The 23,261-nt window shown below is 33.6% G+C and overlaps 2 protein-coding genes across 3 annotated transcripts; one reads left to right on the top strand and one right to left on the bottom strand.

Annotated features, from left to right (window-relative positions):
• The first annotated feature begins 1,621 nt into the window (after positions 1–1,621).
• On the top strand, positions 1,622–6,135 carry LOC122605801 (protein NLP5-like). Of its 2 annotated transcripts, XM_043778756.1 has the most exons (5): positions 1,622–1,748; positions 1,979–2,913; positions 3,422–3,469; positions 3,562–4,360; positions 4,805–6,135. In XM_043778756.1, the coding sequence occupies exons 2-5, from the start codon at positions 2,053–2,055 to the stop codon at positions 5,635–5,637; spliced, it is 2,541 nt and encodes an 846-aa protein (XP_043634691.1). In that variant the 5' UTR covers positions 1,622–1,748; positions 1,979–2,052; the 3' UTR covers positions 5,638–6,135. The 2 variants fall into 2 exon arrangements, with proteins under 2 accessions (XP_043634691.1, XP_043634692.1); XM_043778757.1 differs by lacking the exon at positions 1,622–1,748 and having other exon boundaries at positions 1,937–2,913.
• Positions 6,136–8,218: 2,083 nt separating this feature from the next.
• On the bottom strand, positions 8,219–22,738 carry LOC122603976 (NPC intracellular cholesterol transporter 1-like). The gene is made up of 38 exons (XM_043776848.1): positions 22,545–22,738; positions 19,105–19,181; positions 18,779–18,878; positions 18,525–18,632; positions 18,295–18,411; positions 17,972–18,122; positions 17,636–17,883; positions 17,113–17,301; positions 16,936–17,012; positions 16,738–16,855; positions 16,511–16,594; positions 16,294–16,389; positions 16,126–16,227; positions 15,622–15,690; positions 14,953–15,048; positions 14,768–14,875; positions 14,571–14,684; positions 14,368–14,451; positions 14,108–14,236; positions 13,594–13,792; positions 13,034–13,177; positions 12,897–12,940; positions 12,731–12,814; positions 12,496–12,641; positions 12,315–12,384; positions 12,040–12,189; positions 11,814–11,879; positions 11,516–11,660; positions 11,030–11,094; positions 10,881–10,946; positions 10,675–10,768; positions 10,559–10,595; positions 10,100–10,157; positions 9,902–10,012; positions 9,728–9,795; positions 9,521–9,587; positions 9,025–9,093; positions 8,219–8,623 (listed from the first exon to the last, which is right to left on the bottom strand). Exons 1-38 carry the CDS (start codon positions 22,590–22,592, stop codon positions 8,534–8,536), a joined length of 3,888 nt encoding a protein of 1,295 aa, XP_043632783.1. The 5' UTR covers positions 22,593–22,738; the 3' UTR covers positions 8,219–8,533.
• Between the last annotated feature and the right edge of the window lie 523 nt (positions 22,739–23,261).

Genomic DNA, 23,261 nt, shown 5'->3' with positions numbered 1-23,261 from the left:
AATCTTTCTAACACTTTAAGAAAGTGACATATGGTATCCACTAATTCTCTTTTCTAATCTTGCTCCCTGATTTTTTCACATATCATTATCTAATAATTAAGAGAATTTTTAAGCTATTTTGTTAAAAGGATTAACCATTTCCCATAACTAAAAGCTAAACTTTTTATTTGCCTTTGCAAATTGCTTACCTATCCATCATCCACACACCAACATTCAATTGTTTATTATTTTTTCTTGCCTACTTTAAAAGAATCGTATATAAAAAAACCTCCATTATTTTAATTTGAATTTTTTATACATATATATATAATAATATATATGCATCTTAATACATCACCCATTTATGCATCTGGATATATACATAACTAGAAATATAATAATTCCGTCATTTCTGTAGTTCTTGTTATAAAATTGATTCTATCTTTTTATATCTATAATCTTTTATTATTACTTTCAAACCGCATAAATAATACATAAGGATCTTCTCTTTATAATTTCTCTCTCTAGAGCAAGGTTGACTAGCTTGCAAGATTCCCTTAATAAGAGAGTTTTCATGGTGGGGTTTCTCTTATAAAGATTGTATCAAGATTCCCTTAAACAAGCTAAAGGCTTGGCCTTTTCATTTCTTTCATCAAAATATATGACACCAAATGATTATTACAAGGTATTTAAAGAAAGAAAGAAACAGTTCAGATGATATCTTTGTCTGTCTGTTTGATTCAGACAAAAATCCCAACAGTTTTTCTGAAGTTATGTGTTTTTTTGCATCTAAAACATTCCCACCAAGAATTTCTTGTTTTTTGTTCTTTATTTTTTGTGATTATCATTTTTTTTTACATTTTTTATGGGTATTTTAGGAATTTTACTATTACCATGATAAAACTACATTTGGAATATTCAAGAATCTGGTCTTAAACTGTTCCTGGTCTTGTACTTGTTTTATTTTTTATTTTTTTTTTAGTTAAATGTATTGATATGTGACAGCAAGTGGGTCAGTGGGGGTGAATAGTACAATCTTGTGAAATCTGTAAGAAATAATAAGTTTTGTTTTGTTTATTTGTTTGTTTGTTTGTTTGTTTTCTGATGCACCTTTAACTAGGAATCTTAAAAAAACTAGTGGAACATATATAGGTGTGTTCTGTATAGTGCCTGTTCATTTTGATTGATCTTTTTCTGTTTGTGTAGCTAACTTTTTGTTATGTATGTACTTGAACTACTAGCAGTACTAATCAAGTTGGTCAAGTTGATAGAATCTTTTTTGATTTGGCAAAGAATATAATCTTTTTTATGGTAGGTTGACCATAGATACATATTACTTTTGTGTTTACATTTTTTTCTCCTCCTTTTCCTATATTTTGATAGATTTTGTGTGGCTATATGAATTTTCCATTTCCATTTTCTTCTTTTGGGCAAAAGTTTTGTGGTATTTGAGTACAAGATTGGGTTTTGGATATGGGTCTTTTTTTTAGTCATAAAGTGTAATTTGTTTTGTTTTCATTGAACAATAAAGCTCTCATGTTGAAATTAGAAATAATAGTGGATTTTGAGTACTAGTAGTGTGTAACATCTTTGGTTGTGTGAAACTATATTTTTTGGGATTTAAATTCAGCTTATTTCGGACTCGGTAGTGTTCCTGATCTTTCCTTTCCTTTCCATTCTTGATAGATTCTGATTGTTGATATGAACAAGAAGTTGGAATTATAAGTTCAAGATATTTGCTGGTGATGGAGCCATGAAGAAGCTATTAGGTGAAGTCTCCCTCTATATGCTTTTTTTTTGTAATATATATAAATGTTGCAAAAGAGTAGTGAGTAACAAACTTATAAACTTAAATTTAGTAATATTTGCCCAAATTGTATTCATTCATTTGTAAATTTCTACATGTCTCTATGTTAAGTTCTCTAGTTTTGAATTCTTTTATTTGTTGATTTCTGTTACTTGATGCTATTTTTTTCTGTGTTTTCTGTTATTTTGACAGATTTTACATGTGATTTGAACGAAAAAGTTGCTGTTTTTAGATAAAGTTTGTGGATTTTGTACAAGACTGAAGCTATGAATGATAGTGTGTTTCCTGCTAATAACATGTTTGGGAATCCAGCCGAATCCATGATGGATTTCGATTACATGGATGAGCTCTTATTAGATGGATGTTGGTTACAAGCAACAGACGGATCCGAATTCATAGATAACAATAGCAATCCTATTTTCGACCCATGGCAGACTGTGGAGTTCAACAACTTTGATCATCTGCCTGAAGACGTTCAAGAAGAAAGGGCAAAATCATCAAGTCTCATGAATCTCTCTGTTAGTCAAAATCAAAGTGAAGATGGGTTTATGTCAAAAACTAATGTTAGTAGTTTGGTTGGATTCCATAATCAATCGGAAAACTTTCTAGAAAGTTCTGAGGCGATTCGTAGATGGTGGATCCCGCCAAGTGTCAATATCGGTGTGAAGGAAAGATTGATTTACGCAATCGAGAATATAAGGCATTCTTCACTAAATAAGAACACACTTATTCAAATATGGTTACCTGAAAATCGAGAGGGGAAGAAAGTTCTGAGTACAAGTGATACCCTTTTTTCACTTGGTCCAGATTGCCCTCAACTATCTAGTTATAGAAGCATATCTGCAAAATTTACTTTTGCAGCCGAGGGTGATTCAAAAGATATTATCGGATTACCTGGAAGGGTATTTATGGGGAAAGTTCCAGAATGGACTCCTGATGTTCGGTTTTTTAAAACTGAGGAGTACCCGAGAGTTGCTCATGCACAGCAGTTTGATGTTCGTGGTAGTGTTGCTGTCCCGATTTTTGATCAGGATAGTCGAAGTTGTCTCGGTGTTATTGAGGTTGTTATGACTACTCAAAAGAGTAACTATTCTCCCGAGATCGAAGGTGTTTGTAAAGCTCTAGAGGTATGTTTTTTTCTATTTTGATGTTATACTTACTTTAGCCCTTTTTTTTATTGTTTATAAGTTTTAAGTTGATTGATTTCATGATATTAACTTTCGTTGCGAGGTTTATAAAAGGATAATTTCAGTTAGCCAAATCTTAATATCATATGCATGTAGATTTATAGTTCCTTTACATGGTTTAGTAAGTATGTAAGGATGACAGACTCCATATATATATAGATAGAGAGACCCGTAAGGATATAGATAAGACAATAAAACTGTCATCTTAACTGTTGTTATTGTTCCGTTACCAATATAGTGAAAGTTGTAAGAATTGTGATAAACGTAAGTATAGCTTTCTTGGGGAGACTTCAGTTTTTGCACTTTAAAAGTGATTATTTGATTACAATACAGCAGAAGTTGTTTATCCGAATTAATAATCACTTTTTAAGCACATTAAATGTAAAAGCTTAATATTTAATATTGTTGAGAAATGACTAAATGTATTGAAGTTTTTGATGTTTTGTAGGCAGTTGACCTCAGGAGTTCCGAACCTTCAAACTCTCAAAAGTCCAAGGTAATAATGAAATGTTGATTGCCATGATAAGCGATAAGTCATAGATGAAACATTATAAAAAATTTGTTAACTTTGGATAAATATATTGCCAGGTGAATGATGGTTTGTATAAAGCGGCACTACCTGAGATTCTGGAGATCCTAAAATCTGCTTGCAAAACTCACAACTTACCGTTGGCTCAAACATGGGTCCCGTGTATTCAACAAGGAAAAGGAGGATGTCGACATTCAGAGACAAATTTAATCCATTGCATATCAACGGTGGACCCTGCTTGCTATGTGCACGATTCCAGATTTAAGGATTTTCAAGAAGCGTGTTCTGAGCACCACTTATTAAAAGGTGAAGGTGTAGTTGGTAGAGCTTTCAGAACAAACCAACCGTGTTATTTTCCCGATGTAAAATTGATGACAAAAACAGAGTACCCATTATCACACCATGCTCAGATTTTTGGTTTGTGTGGGGTTGTGGCGATTCGTCTTAGAAGCACGTCCGCTGCTAATATTGATTATGTTTTGGAGTTCTTTTTACCAGTTGATTGTGTTGATCAAGAAAAGCAAAAGAGTTTGCTTAATTCGTTATCAGTTATTATACAAAATGTTTGCCGGAGTTTAAGGATTGTTACGGATAAGGAGTTGTTGGAAGAAGGTTTGTTTGTTTCTAGTGGTGTAGAAAAAGTGCTGAAAGTTGAAGAAGTCTTCATGGAAAAGCCTGTGGACTTTATTAGCAATCAACCAAATAATTCTGGTTCTGGCGAGGGTAGTTTGGTCAATGATGGTATTAAGAGGCCGGAGAGACGGCGTGGTGGTGCTAAGACGGAGAAAACAATCACTTTGGAAATGCTTAGACAGTATTTTGCTGGCAGTCTGAAAGATGCTGCAAAAAACCTCGGCGGTAAGCATTTGGTTTTCTTGTTTGATGATTAAACTTGTTAGAGGTGGCATTTTTCGTGGGCATGGCTTGACAATGAATGGCACCAACCGGGTTACTAAATAGTTTACTCCTGTAGTTTATCTCAAATCAGTTCAATCAATTTTAAGCAAAATGGATAATGGGTAAAATGTGCCAAACAGGTTGAAAGTCACACATAATAAATTTTTTGATACATACAACCTTCTGAAATCATTTCATTCAAAGATACAGATACTGTTGTGGTTTTACTGTTTCCGTAATCATGAATTATGATTAATGCATTATTGATAATTTTTTATGATGACCAACTGCTTGCGGTTACCCATTGGTCTGGTGTGTTCTGACCCGTATCGAAAGTGACCTTGTGCCCAACCTTGCCTCCTCTGACTGGTTATGTTGATTCTGATTCGAAACTTGTGATTGCAGTTTGTCCCACAACATTAAAAAGGATATGTCGACAACATGGGATACAACGTTGGCCTTCTCGGAAGATAAAGAAAGTCGGTCATTCACTACAAAAAATCCAGCTTGTGATGGATTCGGTTCATGGGGCATCCGGTTCATTCCAAATCGAGTCATTTTATTCAAACTTTCGGAATCTTGCTTCTTCTGATCCAAAAACAAGCTCGATAGATCCTTCCAATCTCCATGTGGTCGACTTAAAGGCCATTGAGGGTGTAACGAAATCACTCTCCCCGTCATGTAGTCAAACTTCGAGTTCCAGTCAAACATGTTCTAGTGGAACCCACCCGTACCCACACCCACACACTCCGACCGGTGAAGATACTGGTGGCAATGTTTTGAAAAGGGCCCGTAGTGATGTGGAGCGCCATGTGTCGATTTTTAGTCAAGATCAAGAACAAGAACCTAAGGTTCTAAAGAAATCACATAGCCATAAATCTCTCACCGACCTCCCAACAGCACCAGCACTTCCCCCTAAAGGAACGAATGCTCGAGATGAAACCGTTCAAAGAGTGAAAGTCACCTATGGTGAAGAAAAAGTACGTTTTCGTCTGCAAAAGGATTGCGGATACAATCAATTACTTGAAGAAATTGCTAAGAGGTTTAGTATAAATGATATCCACGAGTTTCATCTCAAGTACTTTGATGATGACTCCGAATGGGTTCTTTTAACGTGTGATGCCGATCTGGAGGAATGTGTTGATGTTTATAGATCATGTAAGAGTGGAACTATAAAGCTTGCTCTTTTGGAACCTCAACACGTGGGCGGTAGTTTTGGTAGTCATGCAGTCTTGTAAAAGGCAACTTGGTTCACCAAGTCTCCACGGTTTAGTCACATGCCCTTGTGACTGGCTGTCTTCAATGGGTGTCGTGGACGGGTCGATGCGGGTTTTTTTGGTAAGACCCGAGAAGCATTTGGATTAAAGCATCGGGTTATGTGTCAAGAAAGTTGTCAATATGTTCATTGATATATTATACTGTATGATTCCGATAAAGGTTGGTTGATGTATCGATATTAGGCTATAAGGGTTCACTACGTGTTGGCTCATAGATGGGTTCTGCTTCAGGGTTGCGTCAGGAAGGTGAAAATGAAGAACAATGTTGGTGCAACTTATTAGTATGGCATCAAAGATATCATGTTTTTCATGTCCAAAGTTTAGCTGTACAAATTTTCTTTCTAATAGGTACTTTTTTTTTTATTTTTAAATTTCATGTTGTAGTGAATCGTATTATACACCTTAAAACTTGTACATTGTTGTAGTTAAGACGATAGAAATGAAAATCTGGATTATGCACCCGATGAATGAAAGTTACATTTATCTGATTTTACATCAGAAATATGAACTAGTGTTTGCAGTCTCTACATTTTGTACTCGCAACAAGTTAAAAGGCAATAGGGTGGACCATGGATGCCATTGGTGCCTAAATTGGACAACATGGTGAAAACACTGATGGGGATTGTCGTCTTCAAAATGATGGCGAAGACGCCAATTCCTATAGGAATTTTATCTTTTAACTCCTTCCTTTATTTATGCATTTATACATACATATAAATAAAATATGTATGTATCTATATACGATATGTGTATGAAGTGCGATTAGAACTGGCAAGTTAACCCGACTTGGGATACGACAACGTGGGGAAGATGTCATCTTGAGGTAAAATTTGAGCGAGGTCAAGAAGGTCTCATGTCAGCAACCAGAACTTCATTCTCATATACGGAATGCTATTAATGTTTTAGAAAGATCACATTTTCATTACAAAGTAAATATTGCCATTGTTTAGGTATAGTAAACAAGGTCAATTTATGTTAGTGCCGTCATTACAAGAGGTGCAAAAGAGGAATTTCATCAAGAAAAAAAGAAGACAAAATATTGACATAATGGACAACAAAGATGGGTATGGACCCTTTCTTTAATTGACATTTTGTTTTGTTTGTAATGGGAAGAAAGCTCAATTTGTCATTTTGATGTCGATGCATCACGTTCAGGAAGCTAAGGGTAGGGGCCACACTGCGTGTTAAATCTCAAAACAAATAACATATGGTGTGTATATGATCTCAAGTCACACTAATCACTGATCCATCGTAAATGGAATACTACCCATTACGAATGAAATTTATGCTCAAATGTGAAGTCGAGAGATACGGATTTGATCCTTAAAGGTACCCAAATCATGTGGTAATTAGTTAAAAGTTTTTCACCGATATCATAAACCTATACAAAATATATCGATGGGTATCCAATGTGATCTCACCGGATTACCGGGGCTAATTCACAGTTACCTTTTTTTTTTCAACTCACAATAATCTATTACAACAATTTTTCGCTTTTGTATTCTATTGTGGATTTGTCTCTCTCTTAATGGGCTTAAGTATTTGGAAACACGCATAGCCCAATGGGCTTTAGCTATTAAGTTATAATTTGGCTAATGACGGACCTTGGGACGAAAACAAAAAAGCTAACAAGTTAATATATAAATTTCCTAAGTTGGAAAACGTATAATACTTGAAAATAAGAAGGGCATAATTTTTAAAATTAAAATAAAATAATATATCATTTTTAGAACAAATTCTAACCTTTTTTTGTTCAATAACGTTTTAAATTTTTCTAATTGAATATTTTATATAAATATATTACTTTTTTTTTATCCTGAACTAGCCCTTTTAACCAAGGTTAGAGAACTCGTAACTCAGGATCAGATCGGCGAGGGGGAGTCACGAGTTTTTAAAAATTCGGATCGGAATCGGGGAGAACCCGAATCGGGTTTTTATATAGAAAAATTATAGTTTTGAAATTATATGGAATAAACTTCAAACTTTAATATAATATTTCAAAGGTCAAACTTCATTTATTAGAAACATAAACTTAAACCAATTAAGGTTTTTTTTTAATTAAAAAAATATTAAAAAATTGACCAAAGTTGACCCGAGTTTTGACCGATTTTTAACCAATTTGGCCGATTTTTGACTGATACTGGCTAGTTTGACCGAATTTTACAAGCGACCAAGTCATTGACCGAGTTTCACCCGATTCTAACCAACTCGGCCCGTTTAACCCCCGATTCCGATTCCAAGTCCGAGTTCCCGGCCGAGTCAGCCAAATTTTACAACACTGCTTTTAACTATCTTTCTCAAAAAAGTAGTGTACATGTCAAAATAGAAGAGCTAATGATCTCATGACCATTTTTTAACCCTTCCCTACACGTCCTTCAATACTGCACTAACAGGATTCGAATTTCAGATATCTGGTAGAAATCCCAAAATGTTAAGACATTGTTGATTATTGGTGTATATAACCAATTCTTAAGAGAGTACAAATCTCTATTACATTTTTGATCAGAATAACTTTTTGAACTAAGATTAAAACATGGTAGCCTTTGGATCAATTGTGAAGAGTTCAAGATTTAAAAAAGCTCAAATGCATGAAAGCTACACTACAGAACTCACTATCGCTTGTCATACTGATCAAGTGAGCTACAAATTATACGTAGTTAATAATAGGAAATATGGGTTACAAGTAAAGTTACATCTATGCTCATCTGTAGTCTATAACTTGAGGTACCACTATATACATGTGTTACCACTATTTTTTTCCCGAACACGGGACATATAAATACTATGACGCTTGGGAAGAAAATTTCACCGAAGAGAATGAGAGGGCGAGTGAAAACCTACTTTTGTGTAGCATAAGTTATAATGATGGTGAAGCAAAAGAATTGTTATGATCTTTCCTCTCAACTAGAACTCGTCTAGAAGGCGGCCCAAACATGCTTAGCACCACCTGCAAACATATGATCAGTAGTCCGTAATTTGAAAATCGTTTGTGTACTGCTATTTAGTAATTTGTATATGAATGTATACACTATTTAAAATTTCATAGAGAAGTTTGGGTTTGCCTATTTAAGTGCTTCTCTATTTATTGCCTATTTTTAAAAGCATATAAGCAATCCCAAATGCCCTTGTAAAAACTGTTTATACGCTTATGTATAAGCAGATAGTTGGTGCATGCTTATTTTTGAAGCACATAAAGACTTTCAAATAAGCATTCCCAACTATTGGCTTGTTGTGGAGTAATGAAAGAAAGCAATTAACTTTTGTAACAGATTTTTTTTTTCAGTGAAAAGTGAAATGTATTATATCCAAAAATGTACACACTTTTGTAACAGATTTGTGTTAACTTACAGGTAAGAAAATTAGTCCATGCAAGAAACCCAGAAGGACCAAGGCCAGGTACATTTGAAAGTAGTAAACCTGCATACAATCAGTTTCTTTAATGTGATAATGTGACTGTACGATATATGTACTAACTTGTGGAGATACATGGTTCCTAAAATCTTAATCTTACAAATGACGTATAAGATCACACTTTATGTTTCAGGTCATGATAAATGACGTTTAACAAAGAGGTAGGTTGGGTTGAACAATTGGTTGAAACAGCCATTGTAGTACGGGTCAAATGAGTAGAGTCAGATTGACACAAATGACACAATAACCATAATTGGATTTGGAAACTTTTGACCCTGTTTGAACCATTCAACCCATTTAACTCGTTCCACTTTTAGCTTTCTTTATTTGACCCTTTTTAGCGATAAAACACAACTCCAATTGATTCATCCATATATGAATGGTTCAAAATCACCACCACAAATCACATAATATTTAAGCGAAGATTGATTACCACAAAGATTTCTGTCCTTGAGAAGCAAAGGACGATTACTCCTACTAGTTTTGTAATTGTTATGCCACTGAAAAAAGCATGACAATGAAAAGGTTATGGTTTGTTTTGACGGGAAAAAAAAACAATATTCAATAGAGGAATACTTAACTAAGTTTCCCTTTTAAAAAAATAACTGAAAGAAGAAAAAACAAAAAGAACACCAGAAACCTGAAAACTGAAGCACCCATTGTACCCAAAGCCTCCTTCGTTCGTTGATCTCTATCTCCGCTACTAACCTACAGAAAGTAAAAGTAGCAGTGAGAAGAAGCTAACTTTCTATCCATGTTGTGCTGATGAAATGCATCCATGTACTCATATACGGTGGGGCAGAGAATCACTTACCAAGAAAGCATGTGTTATATGTACACAAAACTCCACAGAAATACCCACTGACATCACGAGGTTTACGACAGACACAGCATTTAGTTGGATGTCTAAAATAGCCATAACTCCCTGGATACAAGTACAAATCTTTTAACATTTCAACTTGTTATAAAAACCTGTAATGATCAACCTGAAAGCAATAAGAAAGAAATATACCAGGAGATCCACAAGAATCATCACCAGCACTAGTACAATTATACCCGAGCTCCATATGCTGAACCCGGAACAACAGAGAGACGAAAAGTTAGCATCGTACTTCTGTGGTATTTGGATAGGCGCTTTAAAAGGGATGTTCTTTTTGTTGTATATTGTAATAATCAAACACTATTGATGTTATTCTAATTACTCAACTAATAGAAAAAAAGTCACAAGTTTAGTTAGACGAGGACATAAACTTTGTCAATATGATCAATTTTCAAAGTTGTCTTCCACACGTTGTCATTGGGACAGGGCATGCAGGCGAATTTATATATTTTATACCATGCTTCATGATCAAATTGTAGGTTGAATTTGTAGGAGGATGAGTTAAGAGGATTAAACATTTTCCAGGATAATGAAAGAAGTTTTAGTCTACACTTAAATATTCAGTTTCATTCAAAGGGGAATGAAACTTACCTACAAGTAATCACCAGGCAGACAATAAACACGGCACCTGTAGATTCATGTAAAAGTAACTTATTGATCTTAATAAGTAAGAAAATCCAACTAAGATTATATGAAAAATCACTAACCAACAGCTACTGCAAGACTGACTAGTGCCGTCTTCCATATGTCAAGATATTGCTCGAAGAACATGTAAAATACGGAATAAGGAAACACCTCAATCTGCAAAGCATAAAAGCGTATATAAAAATACAAACAGTTTAGTAACGAGGCATTGATACAATTATTATTATTTTTTTCCCCGTTTTTTGCTGTCACTTAACTGTTCTATTACCTGTAAGGATTTGGAGACCCTTGAACTAAATTCTCGTGCAGCCCTCATTGAGTTGACAAAATCAGCCTGAAATAAAACAGTTTTTGATCATTAAAGAGAATGATACACATAAACTACTCAGTTCTAGTACAGCATTAATTTCTTGCTACCTGCTTGTTTAGAGGAGTGTGATACGTACGGAATGAAGATGCTTGAATAACACCATTCTCAAAGCCTGAGGGACAGAATGTATATAAATGTGGAAATGTCATTTAAATACTAACTGGTCAAATGTACAATAAACATATCTAACGAGTTAAACAGGTTTATAGATCTAACAGGTTAAACAGGTTTATAGGGTTAAAACCATCTTATGTATATTCAAACACTTACAATGTGCTAAAGACTTTATGTAAAAAGCTACTTTATCATCACAGAATATCGTTTTGTAATCATATTTGACACATTTAAACAATATAAAGAAGTGGATGAGAATGTGTTGGAGGTCTGTGTTTGACACATTGATCTGCCCAGAAAATTACCCTTTTACCCATCCATTTTGCCACCTTTAGTCACAAGCTATGCAATGAAAGTTGCACAAGTAAATAGGCATATTAAACAAACAGATAGTCTTAGCTACATGGAACTTCACTAACCGTTGAGTTCTACACTGTTGGTGTAAGCCCCATGGCCACCTTTTGCACAATCAGCAGAAGGCAAAGAACTGAGGAACCACGGAAGCTTCTCCTTGAATTGTGTCGTAGTTGGACGATCATTTTGGAAATCTGAGTGACGAAAACACTGAAAACAATGTTCAAATTTCAGTTAATCATCTTACTTACTTCAACAGTGCCCAGTAGATATGCAAGGTTTTATATCTACAGAAAATTTGATGTTAAAATATCGTCAACAATAACAAAAGGAAAACAGGTAGGAACTGGTAGATATAGTTACCGTGGTACAGTCCTTGCAAACGCTGTTTACAGTACAGGAACCATCACTTGAAGTACAACAGGGAGGCTGAAAAGGAAAATGATAATCAAATATTTAATATAGTCTACTAACCCTCATGTATTGAACATATTTGTAGGTAGGACTGAGTTAGTTTAAACAATTACTGACTCATGATTATACTAAAAAACAAAGTCATATAAATAAGGAAGAATGAAAGTAGATTTACCTGATCATCAGGAGGACAATAAGTTGCATTAGTGAACTTCCGGCAGCAGCCAAAAGCTTCTGGAGATACCCAAACAAGAAAGTCATCAAGCCATGAAGCAGCAGGTTTAGCTATGTAGCTTGACGTAGGTACCACAGACGCTTTTGATATCTGCACGATAAATAACTTAACATCAGCCAGCACAAGGTGCATATCAATATTTCATTTCCTTAGAATTAAAGAAATATGTGATTGGGATATATTAAATAACGATTAATATGTAACCACTGCCATACTTCATTTAAAAGGGAGTTGGAATCACAATGGTTGATAGAGCACAATTGATTCGTCTGGCTTGATTCTGAACTGAGAAAACACAAAAAACTTAATGTTAGAAAAACTTGTAACAGTACCACATTTATTTCCCTAATGATAAAAACCAATATGGACAACGAGGAACAAATAAAACCAATTTACCTGTAATTATAGTTTTTCACTACAAAATATAGAGGTGCACCAATTCTGAGATACTCCGAGACATTATTGAAGTAACCTTGAAGATATGAGTCTCGAGGCAGAACTATTTGTTGTTCCAAACCAGGTTGAATTCTTGTACATAATGCCTTGTAAATATTAAGATGAAAAATGTCAGAGAAATGGGGATTGAAAATCTATGGAAAACTGATTAAGAATAGTTCAATGGACAACTTACAATGCTGGCGAGTGATAATGCAACAAAAATTACAATGACAACCAATTTGACCCCCCATACACCTAGAATGGGTGCATGAACCTCCTGAAAAGTAGCTTAAATTATAAAAACAAATATAAACACATGAAGAAGTAACATTCACCAATGATAGAAAACATACTATTACCTTCATATATCGAGTAAGTAATCCAGATTTTCTCTGATTGTTACCTGCAAAAGCAATTACAACAGATACCTTTGCTATTATGCAAACCAAATAAATGAAAAAAAATAGTATCTAATAAAGTTGCTCTTTGTACGAACCGTCATCGCTATCAGCAAGTGAACCACGGACTCTGATACAAGGAAAACAATCAATCCTTTGGTCCTCGGCTCTTAGAAAATCAAAAACAATTAAAGCGACAAATGCAGTAACTTGCAGAAGGAAGTCTAAGAGAATAGCCAGTGCTGAAATATACGTAAAACAGGGTTAACATATAAACATACATATCAGGTGTTCTCATAGAGTGCCATTTTTCTATTTGTAAATAGATTTAGTCAGGCTATGTTTTGTCTCTGACGGTTCAAAATAAAGAAGAAAAAGACAATGTACAAGGGAACGGGTCAAGCCGCACGACATATAGTTTTTAACGCATACAGTTTGCAAATTCGTTTTTTACATTATAGTAGATTACTAACGAAATAATATAACTTCAATCAAAATTTCCAGTTATTATCTATATGAAATCTTTGAACATAGTGTTTTGGATCAACCTGCCACATACAAAAAAATATTACCCACTTGACCGTTATGCAACCAGCCCAGACAGCCCTTTGGGTATTCGTTTACAATCATCTATTTAGAAATAAAATTCATGGCTGACCTGCAAACATGGAAAACACCCGACATGCTGGCATAGGAATAAAGCTTCCAACAGCAAATGCTAAAAACTCAGATAAACTAGCTAGAGTTATAGATGGACCAACTTCAGCAAGTGCATTACTTATTCGACCTTCTAAAGGCAACTCCACCTGCTGCCGTTTAACTGCATGTACCAGAATACACATGTTGTCTACCCCCACCTGTCAAAATAGATGCCAACATCTATTATCATAGTTACTAGTATATTTCATAATCAAAGATTGGACATGTTTAGCTTTACTATACGAAGAATTATGATCATAATCTATTAAGTGTGGATGAGTGGTGGTATGTATGTACAAGAATACAAGATGCATATGCTTAACAGGAAATGAAGCTAAATTTCAGTTTAGTTGTTATCAACGTTTGTAAGGGTTGACTTCAACCTAATGGTAAATTTTACATGTTCACTTTAGTATTCTGCATATGTTAACATGTGGAGAGCGAATAGGATATTGTAAAAAGATTTGACTTACAGCCAGAACAAGAAAAGGGATGACTTCCATGATGATAAGTGTAGATTTTACTCCAATTGCACTGAAAAAACCAACTGATGCAGTAACAGACAGCATGACAAGTATTACTCCAGAAAGGCCTAGCAATACCTGGAATAGAATTATGATCATATAACTCAAATTTACCTGTTTAACATAACAGTATATACATTTTATATGTGTGTGTGTGTGTATACTGATATTGATGATGTTAACGAAAGGGTTGTCTAAATGATGCATACCTTGGAAGAAATATAGAAGGAAGTGAAGCGAGGAGTGTCACCCAATGCCAAGGATATATAAGCAAACATTACAAGGTAGCTTATCTGAATAATGATTTCCAAAGTTATGTGACGAACATATGAGCTAGGAGCTAATAAATGAATGGTCACAATATCTGATCTAAAAAACTAATACACATCATACATATAAACTATGCTCTTACCAAAATTGTAACAACATCAGCACTACTTTCTCTTTTCAGTTCTTCTTCGATAGAACTTTCAGAGGAATAGGATAGTGTCAAATTCTTGGATTCCACCATTTCTAGGAGCTCATTCTGATACAAGGATTAGTCAGAATGTAAAATGGTAATAAACATATGTATTTGAACTGAAAAAGAGGAAGAAAAAAAATAGAAACCTTGACCAACTGAATGAAAGCCTTCTCCCAAGCAATAGCCCTTTTGGTTTCATTGCTTTCTTTATCAATTACGTTGTTCACGGGATAAGTTATAATAAATGCAGAAGCCTGTCTTAAGTTCATCATTATAGGGTCACTATCAAACATATTTACATTTCATATGAAACAATAGATCAAAGAATTACCTCAGAGTAATTGTTACCAGAGAAACCTCCTAATGCTGTGCTGGGTTCTAGTGGTCCTTTGAATGCGCTCAAACAATTCTCATCAGAAGTATAATGCTGGACACACAATTCAAATAGCCAAATTCAGATGGCTTAAATTTTAACGATTGCCAGTAGAATGTTCAATCATATATAGAAAAAAGGAGTAATGAAAAAGAGAACTATATACTTAATGAAAAAAAGAGTATATGTCTGTTGCACATATAGTAACAAATACGATAATTGATGTTTGTCATGCATTACAGAATGTAAGTGGTATTTCCTGTAAAGTACATCTAGTACCCTATTTCAACTTATTATCAGACTAATGTAAATGTGAAAAAGAGAACTACAAGAATAAAGATGGAATATGCCCACAAGAAAGGAAAATCATACATGCATATAGAAGTATGTAAGCATAACCTTGGCAATAAAGTTACACTATGAACTTTAAGATGAAGACAACAAACCAATGGCATGGTAATAATTCATCAAAATCCATTTAGATTGTAATTCTACTAGTTTCCCACCAGGGTCTTCTGGTCAATTGACTTAAGTCAAAGGAAAACTACTAGCAACTCTGACCAAGAAACCATATTTTCAACCATCCATATGAGCCATGAACACAAAACAAATTACCAGTATTTATACCTGAAAGCAGTATTCAGCATGGTCAACGCCCCCAAAGTTGTCATAGTTTTTAGGATCCATTTTGAAATACTACAACATAAAAAACAAGGGGAGATAGTCAAGTAGTAAAGAGCATATCATAAGCAAATAATATAGAAACATACCAGTTAACAAGTTCAAACTAAAACAGTTATTGGAACATTTTACTTCCATAAAGTTTGGCCGGCGACATACAAGACAACTGGTTATAAACGAGTAAACGGACAAGGGTTCTCTATTCAAGTTACTCAGGGAGGCCAAGTTTTTGACTCATACATATGTGCCCTAACAAATAACAAGGGTATTCCAGTAATGCTGTCGAACCATTTTCCTGCCCATCCTCAAGATATTAACGCAAGGAGGTTTGAATATGGGACCCTTTTTAAGGACATTAGGACACCTGACCACTAGGCCCCTTGGTGATGCTTAAATCAAACTATTAACTAAATTAATATATATATATATATTACAACAGAAAAGAATTACCTGGAGAATACTTTGTGTGGCACAAGCCCCGCCTAGAGGTTTCATGCATATGTCCGTCAAAGAAACCAACGATCCACTATAATTTGCTCGAACTCCATCAACCTGTTAAGAAATTCAGTTTATTAAATCATGGAACCAAAGGCATATATCATCAAAATATATAAATACCTTCTCTTGTATATGAAAAAGCAACTTGATATTTTCCTCAGTGACAATAGTAGGCGGTTTCTCATGTGCAGCCTGAGGTTTGGTTGCCAATAGGAGCTGTAAAACGTTCTGAAGTGTTAATAAAAGAAAACTCAAAAACACAAGAACATTTTCATAACTAATCACCACATTTCAAATCATAAATTCAACTGAAATATGCATGCGGATACCTCCTCACCTGCTCGATTCTGTAGAAAGGTGCCAGGTGGCTATCAAAGTATTCTTTCTCTGCTGCAGCTCTACTCCCATGGCCTACCCAAAGCTGCAATAACACAAGTTCAAAGATATCAAACATATGAAAATACATTTTTAGTAATACTAATAATATGGAGGGGAAATCTATACAATACTGTTAATCGGTCAAGAAAAAAAGTAAGTTTGGAAATTTATTAATTATGTATATACCTTCTCAGGCCGTGTCTCTACTTTAAAACGAATTAAGCCTAAACTAAGAAGAAGGACAATAGACAATGAAGAGAATAAGACAAGATTTGCATTTTTAGCAACCCATGTTCCATATAACCTGAAATTCAATAACACGGTCAAGATTTGAGTTTTTTTTAAATAAGTGTAGCTATAGAGTTGACTTTAAGTAGCTTTGACCTGAATTTATTTGCCATGTATCTTTGCACAGGTGAAAGCTGGACCCCACTTGTGATTTGAGGGTTATCCTCCAACATCTGAATTTAACAAACTTAATGTGAAAAATCTAAGCAATATATAGTATTAAGATACGTATACCGTCTTAACAAGTAACTAAATATTCAAAGCAGTACATACCTGCATGGGAATATTCTTATCCTTTTTGCCACGGACCTGCTGTACTTGACCACCGTTATTCACATTCATCATTGATTTAGTTCTCAAAGCTGGGTTCCTTGCTCCTCTTTTATGGTACAATCCCCACCAAAGAAACAAGGAAGCCAATAAAATGTATACTATCGCTAGTGATATTTCAATGCATCTCACCTGCAAGAATTTAAAACTGAAACTAAATGAATAGTATAAGGATTATACCCCTCAACCTTCATCAGATAAAATCACATTTCATTTTGAAATCATATTCATATTTCATACACCACTTACTTATACAATAACAATAAACTTGTACAAAAAGTGCTTGGAATCAACCCAACTGGGTACATCCCATACAACCCTGTACCAAATAACTACCCGTTTTGACCTTTTACTCAACCTGCCCGACCCACCCATTTTGTCGACTCTAGTTTTGTGCTAACAAAAACATTTATAGACCAGGCACAGACTTTACTGGACTATCAAACAATTTTGGTGTTAAACACACCTTTAGAGAGCCAATCCTCACTGAGCAAGAACCCTTTACATGAGATGATGGAGGGGAGGAACTAGAACATATAGGAGCTGAAGGACAATCACCACAAGAACAGCCTAGTGATGTGTCACCACATGAATAAGTAGTGACATTCATAGGTTTCATTCCGCTTGACATGTCAACGTCGGACCGAAAATTAATTGGATAGGGCGATCCTGGAATCTGAAAGCCTGCTTTTCGACCAATGAAAGCATACCACTCTGCAAGAAAAGCACACATTAATCATGCATTGTATGCATGGAATTGAATGCTTATGTATGTACAGGGAGAAAAAGAGAAAACTTTTACCTTTGAAATTCTTAGCTCCATTACCAACAAACTCAATTGCCCGAGAATTCATACTACCAAACTTCACATCCTTGCATGAATCGAATAAACCCGCTCCAAAAGTGTCAGTTACGAAGTAGTCAATCGAACCCACAGTTGAATTATTCTTCAACTGAAACAAATATACCAAAAGTTAGAGAGAAAAGCATTAATAGATGAAAATCTGACTGGGATCGAATTCAAACTACAGCTAGAATGATAATAATATGTTTAGAGCTTAAAAAACTACTGCTCTGCTGGTTGCCGATGAATTAAGTTAGTCAAGAATATAAACACACTCTGACCTTGGAAATAGAAGTCACATTGATGAACTGGCTCTGATGTGGAGAGCATGTAAGCTCACAAAAGAGATTCAGAAAATTTCTTAAGCATGCTGGACAACCAACTAAAAAAGGTATCGCCTGCAAGAAAATAAGTCAAACCAAGAATATAAAAATGACAGCAATTCTTTGAGTTGACCTCTGTTGAAGTCCACAGTAAAATATATAAGTTAAAAAAAAGCACAATATCTTACTTGTTGGACTTGTGAATGCAATGTATCAAACTGAGCCTCTGTACAACAGATGTTCCCTGAAATTGTTGGACACAGACTCTGAATCTTGGCTGATAATAAATCATCTGGCTGGAAAACAAACAGCTGACATTGAATATGAAAGAATTGTGCAATTTTTTATGAAAAAAATGTCTACTGTCGTTTGTTTATGTTTTAATATATGTCAGTATTCTTTTTTAACTCTGATCGTGTTAGCGACCATTGTTATTACATACCTTTACAGATGGAGCACCAAAAGGGCAGTTCACTACTTTCCCGTCACTTCTTGCTCCACATATATCATGCATTGCACAATAGTTTTCAACATGTTTTTCCCTAAAGCAGAGGTTATTAATTCAGCATCATCGAAAAAGTAAAAGAAAAAGTCAACCACCAATAATAGATAATTACAAACACAAAAACTAAATGATGTTTACATGTATGCATAAAACAAGGGAAATTAATTGCAAACTGAAGAATGCGGACTTAGATTCCAATCAACAATAATATCTTATTTACAACGCCCGAAAACAAAATTATGTAAAGTTGAAGAAAAGTTCACCTCAACGTGTCATTGGTAGTCTGTAGTATTCGTGAATCAGACCTTTCTGCACTGCATATAGATATAAACAACAAGACCTGCAAAAACAACATGTAAAGTTTATTATCTGAACAGTTTATTAACTGATGTGAATTGATCAAATATAAAGTCAATGAACATCACTTGGTGCTATAAAATGCAAAGGAAGCCTTTTATATTGTAGAATAAATTGACTTATTGTAAGGTATAGATGTATTTTAGAACGTCAATATGGATACATATGTTAGTTCCAAGTTTCCTTTTACTTTAATTTCAAACATGCAAATTGCGCTGTTTTCTCGAATTGTAAGCTCAGGTTACTCTTTCATTTTCATTTATTATGTATCGCTTTGATACTTGGTCCGAGCATTATTCCAGAGAGTCACACAAATTCATCATAAAGGGACATATAATTAACACGAGACTATAGACGGAAATATGAAACAACACTTTGTTGGAATAAACATGGTTTGATTCAAGGGAAAATACTCACCAGATGATCCTGTGGAACCTATAAAGGCATTAAACATGTTTGCCATTGATTTCGGGTTCCCAAAACAAGGTGATTAAGTAATGATGAGATGAGTAATTCGGCTGTGATGTTATGCACGAATTAGAGAGAGGAAAACACACGAAAATTAGGGTATTGTATGTGTAGAGATTAACCCTAACTTAGGGTTAATTACCCTCTATTTATAATGAGAGTAATTACACATTCAACCTTTTAGTATTTACACATTCAACCCTTTTAGTGTTTAATGTGTGTACCATTAGTCCTCTTAGTTACAATCACCTAATGGGAAACCCTATACTACGTCTCTAAGAGTAAATACGCCCATCATATATTTACTAGACATAGGGATTTCAGTTATCGTCAATTATCATATCAGGAATGACAGACGATCGGTGACGATCACACTAACGTGGTTCCAACACACTTTATTCTATGCATCTTTATTTTCGTAGATATAGGGAAACAAAACACATGCTAATCACATTCAACAGAGAACGGCTTGCTCAACAATTTCAGCTAGAGCATTAATTTACAGAAAGTGACCCTGAATGCCAAACAAAGATTTGTGTATTCAGGTCATTCTAATGATATCCCTAACATTTATATATATGCTTACCATATCTAATAAGTTATATGGAATGTAGATATTGCATACATCCTATATACTCTTCTTTCTTTCTTTTTTTTTTTTTATTTTAATTTTGCAATGAGAACATTGACTTTAATCTATCAAGTGATTATTTGAGTAACCTTGCTTTAGCAACAGCATGAGCAGAGACACTTGATAGAGCTAAACATTAAATTGAAAAGGTAAAAAAAAATTGCAAAATTTAAAGATAATACTTTTAAGAGTTTGCTAAACATACCCAAAAGTGCTGTGCATTTTGAGCAGTAACTTTTTATTACGACATATTGCGTCTTATCCATAGCCTTATAAACTACGGTCAGCAAAATCTCTTTTTTTGGGGGGCATTAACAGTTTTAAAAACACTTCATCATATAGGCATATATATATATATATATATGGGAAATGTTAGGTAAAGCATGTAGTACTTATCTTAGGTAAAGCAGGGAAATTATGTAAAATTCATGGAAGGTTTATGTAAAATTTAGGGAGCTAGGTATGTTTATCAAATTCAAAGGTTTAATTTGTAACTTTTTTTTAAGTGACAGTACCTAAGTTTAGGTAAAGTCTGCAGTACGGATCATTTTTCTATATATATATATATATATATATATATATATATGTCATAAATGAAATGATTTGTACACCAACAAATTAACAAATACACCAAAATTATGCATAAAGAATGTTGTACACTAGACATTAATTTATATAGTGTGAAAATATTTTTCAGGTTTGCAAGACTTGAGATACCAATTATTTCAGTGTGTTTATTTTAAAAAAGCAATTGTCAATTCAAAGGGGTCCATGTATGTACACACTACATATTAATTAAAATCAGTATTTGACAGTTTTTCATTTATTTATTTTTTTCGGGAAGGGCTAGTATTATTAGACAGTATGTATTTAGAATGATTTATCTTTTTGAAATTCTATTCTTATGGGGAAGAGATTGAGAAGTATAAATTTATACTTTTATACTAGAAATATATAGAGACAGCACACATAACAAAATTATTGGTCATTACTTACTTTGGTAAGCACCATTTCTTTTGATAACCATCAATGGACAGGATGGACATCATAATTGAGATTGTTATGATAAGCATCAAGTATAATTTGTTCTTTATTAGTATCTTTTTAAATAAAAATAAATTTACCCAAAATTAAGGTAACAAAACTCATGATTTACCTACCTTACTTACATACATTTTCCCTTTTTAAAACATGCATGGATTGATTACTTTATAGTTTTACTTCTTATATTAGTCATGTTTTTACTTTCTCTATACAAAATTAAATTAAACTAAACAATAATCTAAAGGGTTTTGTTAAACAAAATCCTAAGAATTTTCGTTAGGTTACGTTAAATAATCATACACTTATCATAAAATTTAAGGGTGGACTTTTGATATAAAAAGATTAACCTTTTTTATACCTTTGAAGTGAAGCACTAATTCAGCATTTTCTCAATTTAAACTATAACAATTAGAATAACACACAATGCTCAGGGATTTCGCAAAAAAAAAAAAAAAAAACACGCCTACATATTTATATTGTTTTTTTATTTGTTGATAGAATATATTCTAATATGTAGGTTATTGATCAAAATAAATTCGATATCACTAGTATGGTAATTTTACCGCTCTTAAAAAAATTAGAAATTTTAAAAATTTATTATAAACAATTACTCGTATAATTTAGTATAGATACGTATCACATATACCACTTACAACACCAAAATGTCATGTTTTTCCTCTTTCATAAACTAGAAATTAATATTGGTTTCTGTCACTCCACTTATCAAATCATATTTTATATGATATATTCATATATAGAAACTTTAAATAAAATTTTTTTTTATAATTCAATCCATACACAGCTATGCATTTACGAAATCCCATGACAAAGACTAATCAACTAACACCCAACACATTCATTCATTCAATCTACAATTTATATATATGGACCATGTTACATTAAATTATATATATTTGAAGATGTGTGATAAGTGTGAACATATAAATATAATTATAATTATAATTACTGTACTATATTATACAGTATGAACATATATTGTGTTAATAAAAATATATAATACAGTTACATAATAGTAATTGTTATTATTATTGGACATGGTCATCATACTTCTCCTATTATTAATGTGGTTTACAATTTCAACATTTATTATAAAAACTGCTAAAGAAAGTAAAAAAAAAATTACACACACAAAAACATGACTATATGTTTGGAAATAATTAGTTAAGAAAAGAAAAAACATGCCTGAAAACAAACCAATGTTGTGTAAAGCCGGAAAAAAGATAGCTTCATTATCACGGTGTGATGACGCCGTGTTTTTCTCTTCTTTTTGCTGTAGTAAAGAAATCCGGTGACCGGAGTGTTGGGAAGTGGGAGGAACAAAAACAGAGAGAAGTTAGAAAGAATGAATTTAAAGGAATTGAATTTTATAGGAGTGGAGCACTGAATTTAAGCACGCAAATAAATAGAATATTTTATTTAGGAGACATGGTATTTATATTTGTGTCAGACCTTTTTTGATTTAATTTTAAAAAGGTATTTTTTAAATATGGATATAGGAAGTTACGGAAATGTCCTTGGTTTGATTTGTTTGTTGATTCACATGATGTATATTTACCGGATTATCCGAACAATTTGTTACTGCTTTTCAAGATGCGCATATCATTTTCCTTTCAAAATGAATATAGTAAAATTTTGGATTATTACCATCTTATCCTACTTTTGTTCTTCATTAAGTCATGGTCACACAAGTGATTTCACCACCGTCGTCTCTCCTCCCGTAAGTCATGACTAGTAGATCGAGAAACTAAAAATTAGAAGACTGGTTACAATCAAAATAATTTGGTGTTTCTTGTAGCCGCTAAGTGGAAGTGGTCTTCTAAACGAGTGAAAGAAACGTTATTATTTTTTTTGGTCATTGACGGAAAAAAAGGACTACTCAAGAATGGTTTTTTTTTATAT

Source organism: Erigeron canadensis, chromosome 6, assembly GCF_010389155.1.
Source record: "Erigeron canadensis isolate Cc75 chromosome 6, C_canadensis_v1, whole genome shotgun sequence".
NCBI lineage: Eukaryota > Viridiplantae > Streptophyta > Magnoliopsida > Asterales > Asteraceae > Erigeron > Erigeron canadensis.
Note: the sequence above shows the minus strand (reverse complement) of the source record. Positions and strands in the feature narration are given on the sequence as shown.

Coding starts and splice junctions, on each gene's coding strand:
- LOC122605801 (XM_043778756.1), top strand. CDS start 2,053: ATGAATGATAGTGTGTTTCCTGCTAATAACATGTTTGGGAATCCAGCC. Junction 3,470..3,561: donor CAAACTCTCAAAAGTCCAAG/GTAATAATGAAA, acceptor ATATATTGCCAG/GTGAATGATGGTTTGTATAA. Junction 4,361..4,804: donor TGCTGCAAAAAACCTCGGCG/GTAAGCATTTGG, acceptor TTGTGATTGCAG/TTTGTCCCACAACATTAAAA.
- LOC122603976 (XM_043776848.1), bottom strand. CDS start 22,592: ATGAAGCTATCTTTTTTCCGGCTTTACACAACATTGGTTTGTTTTCAG. Junction 14,685..14,767: donor CTTTCATTCAGTTGGTCAAG/GTTTCTATTTTT, acceptor TCCTTGTATCAG/AATGAGCTCCTAGAAATGGT. Junction 12,385..12,495: donor GTGAAAAACTATAATTACAG/GTAAATTGGTTT, acceptor GTGTTTTCTCAG/TTCAGAATCAAGCCAGACGA.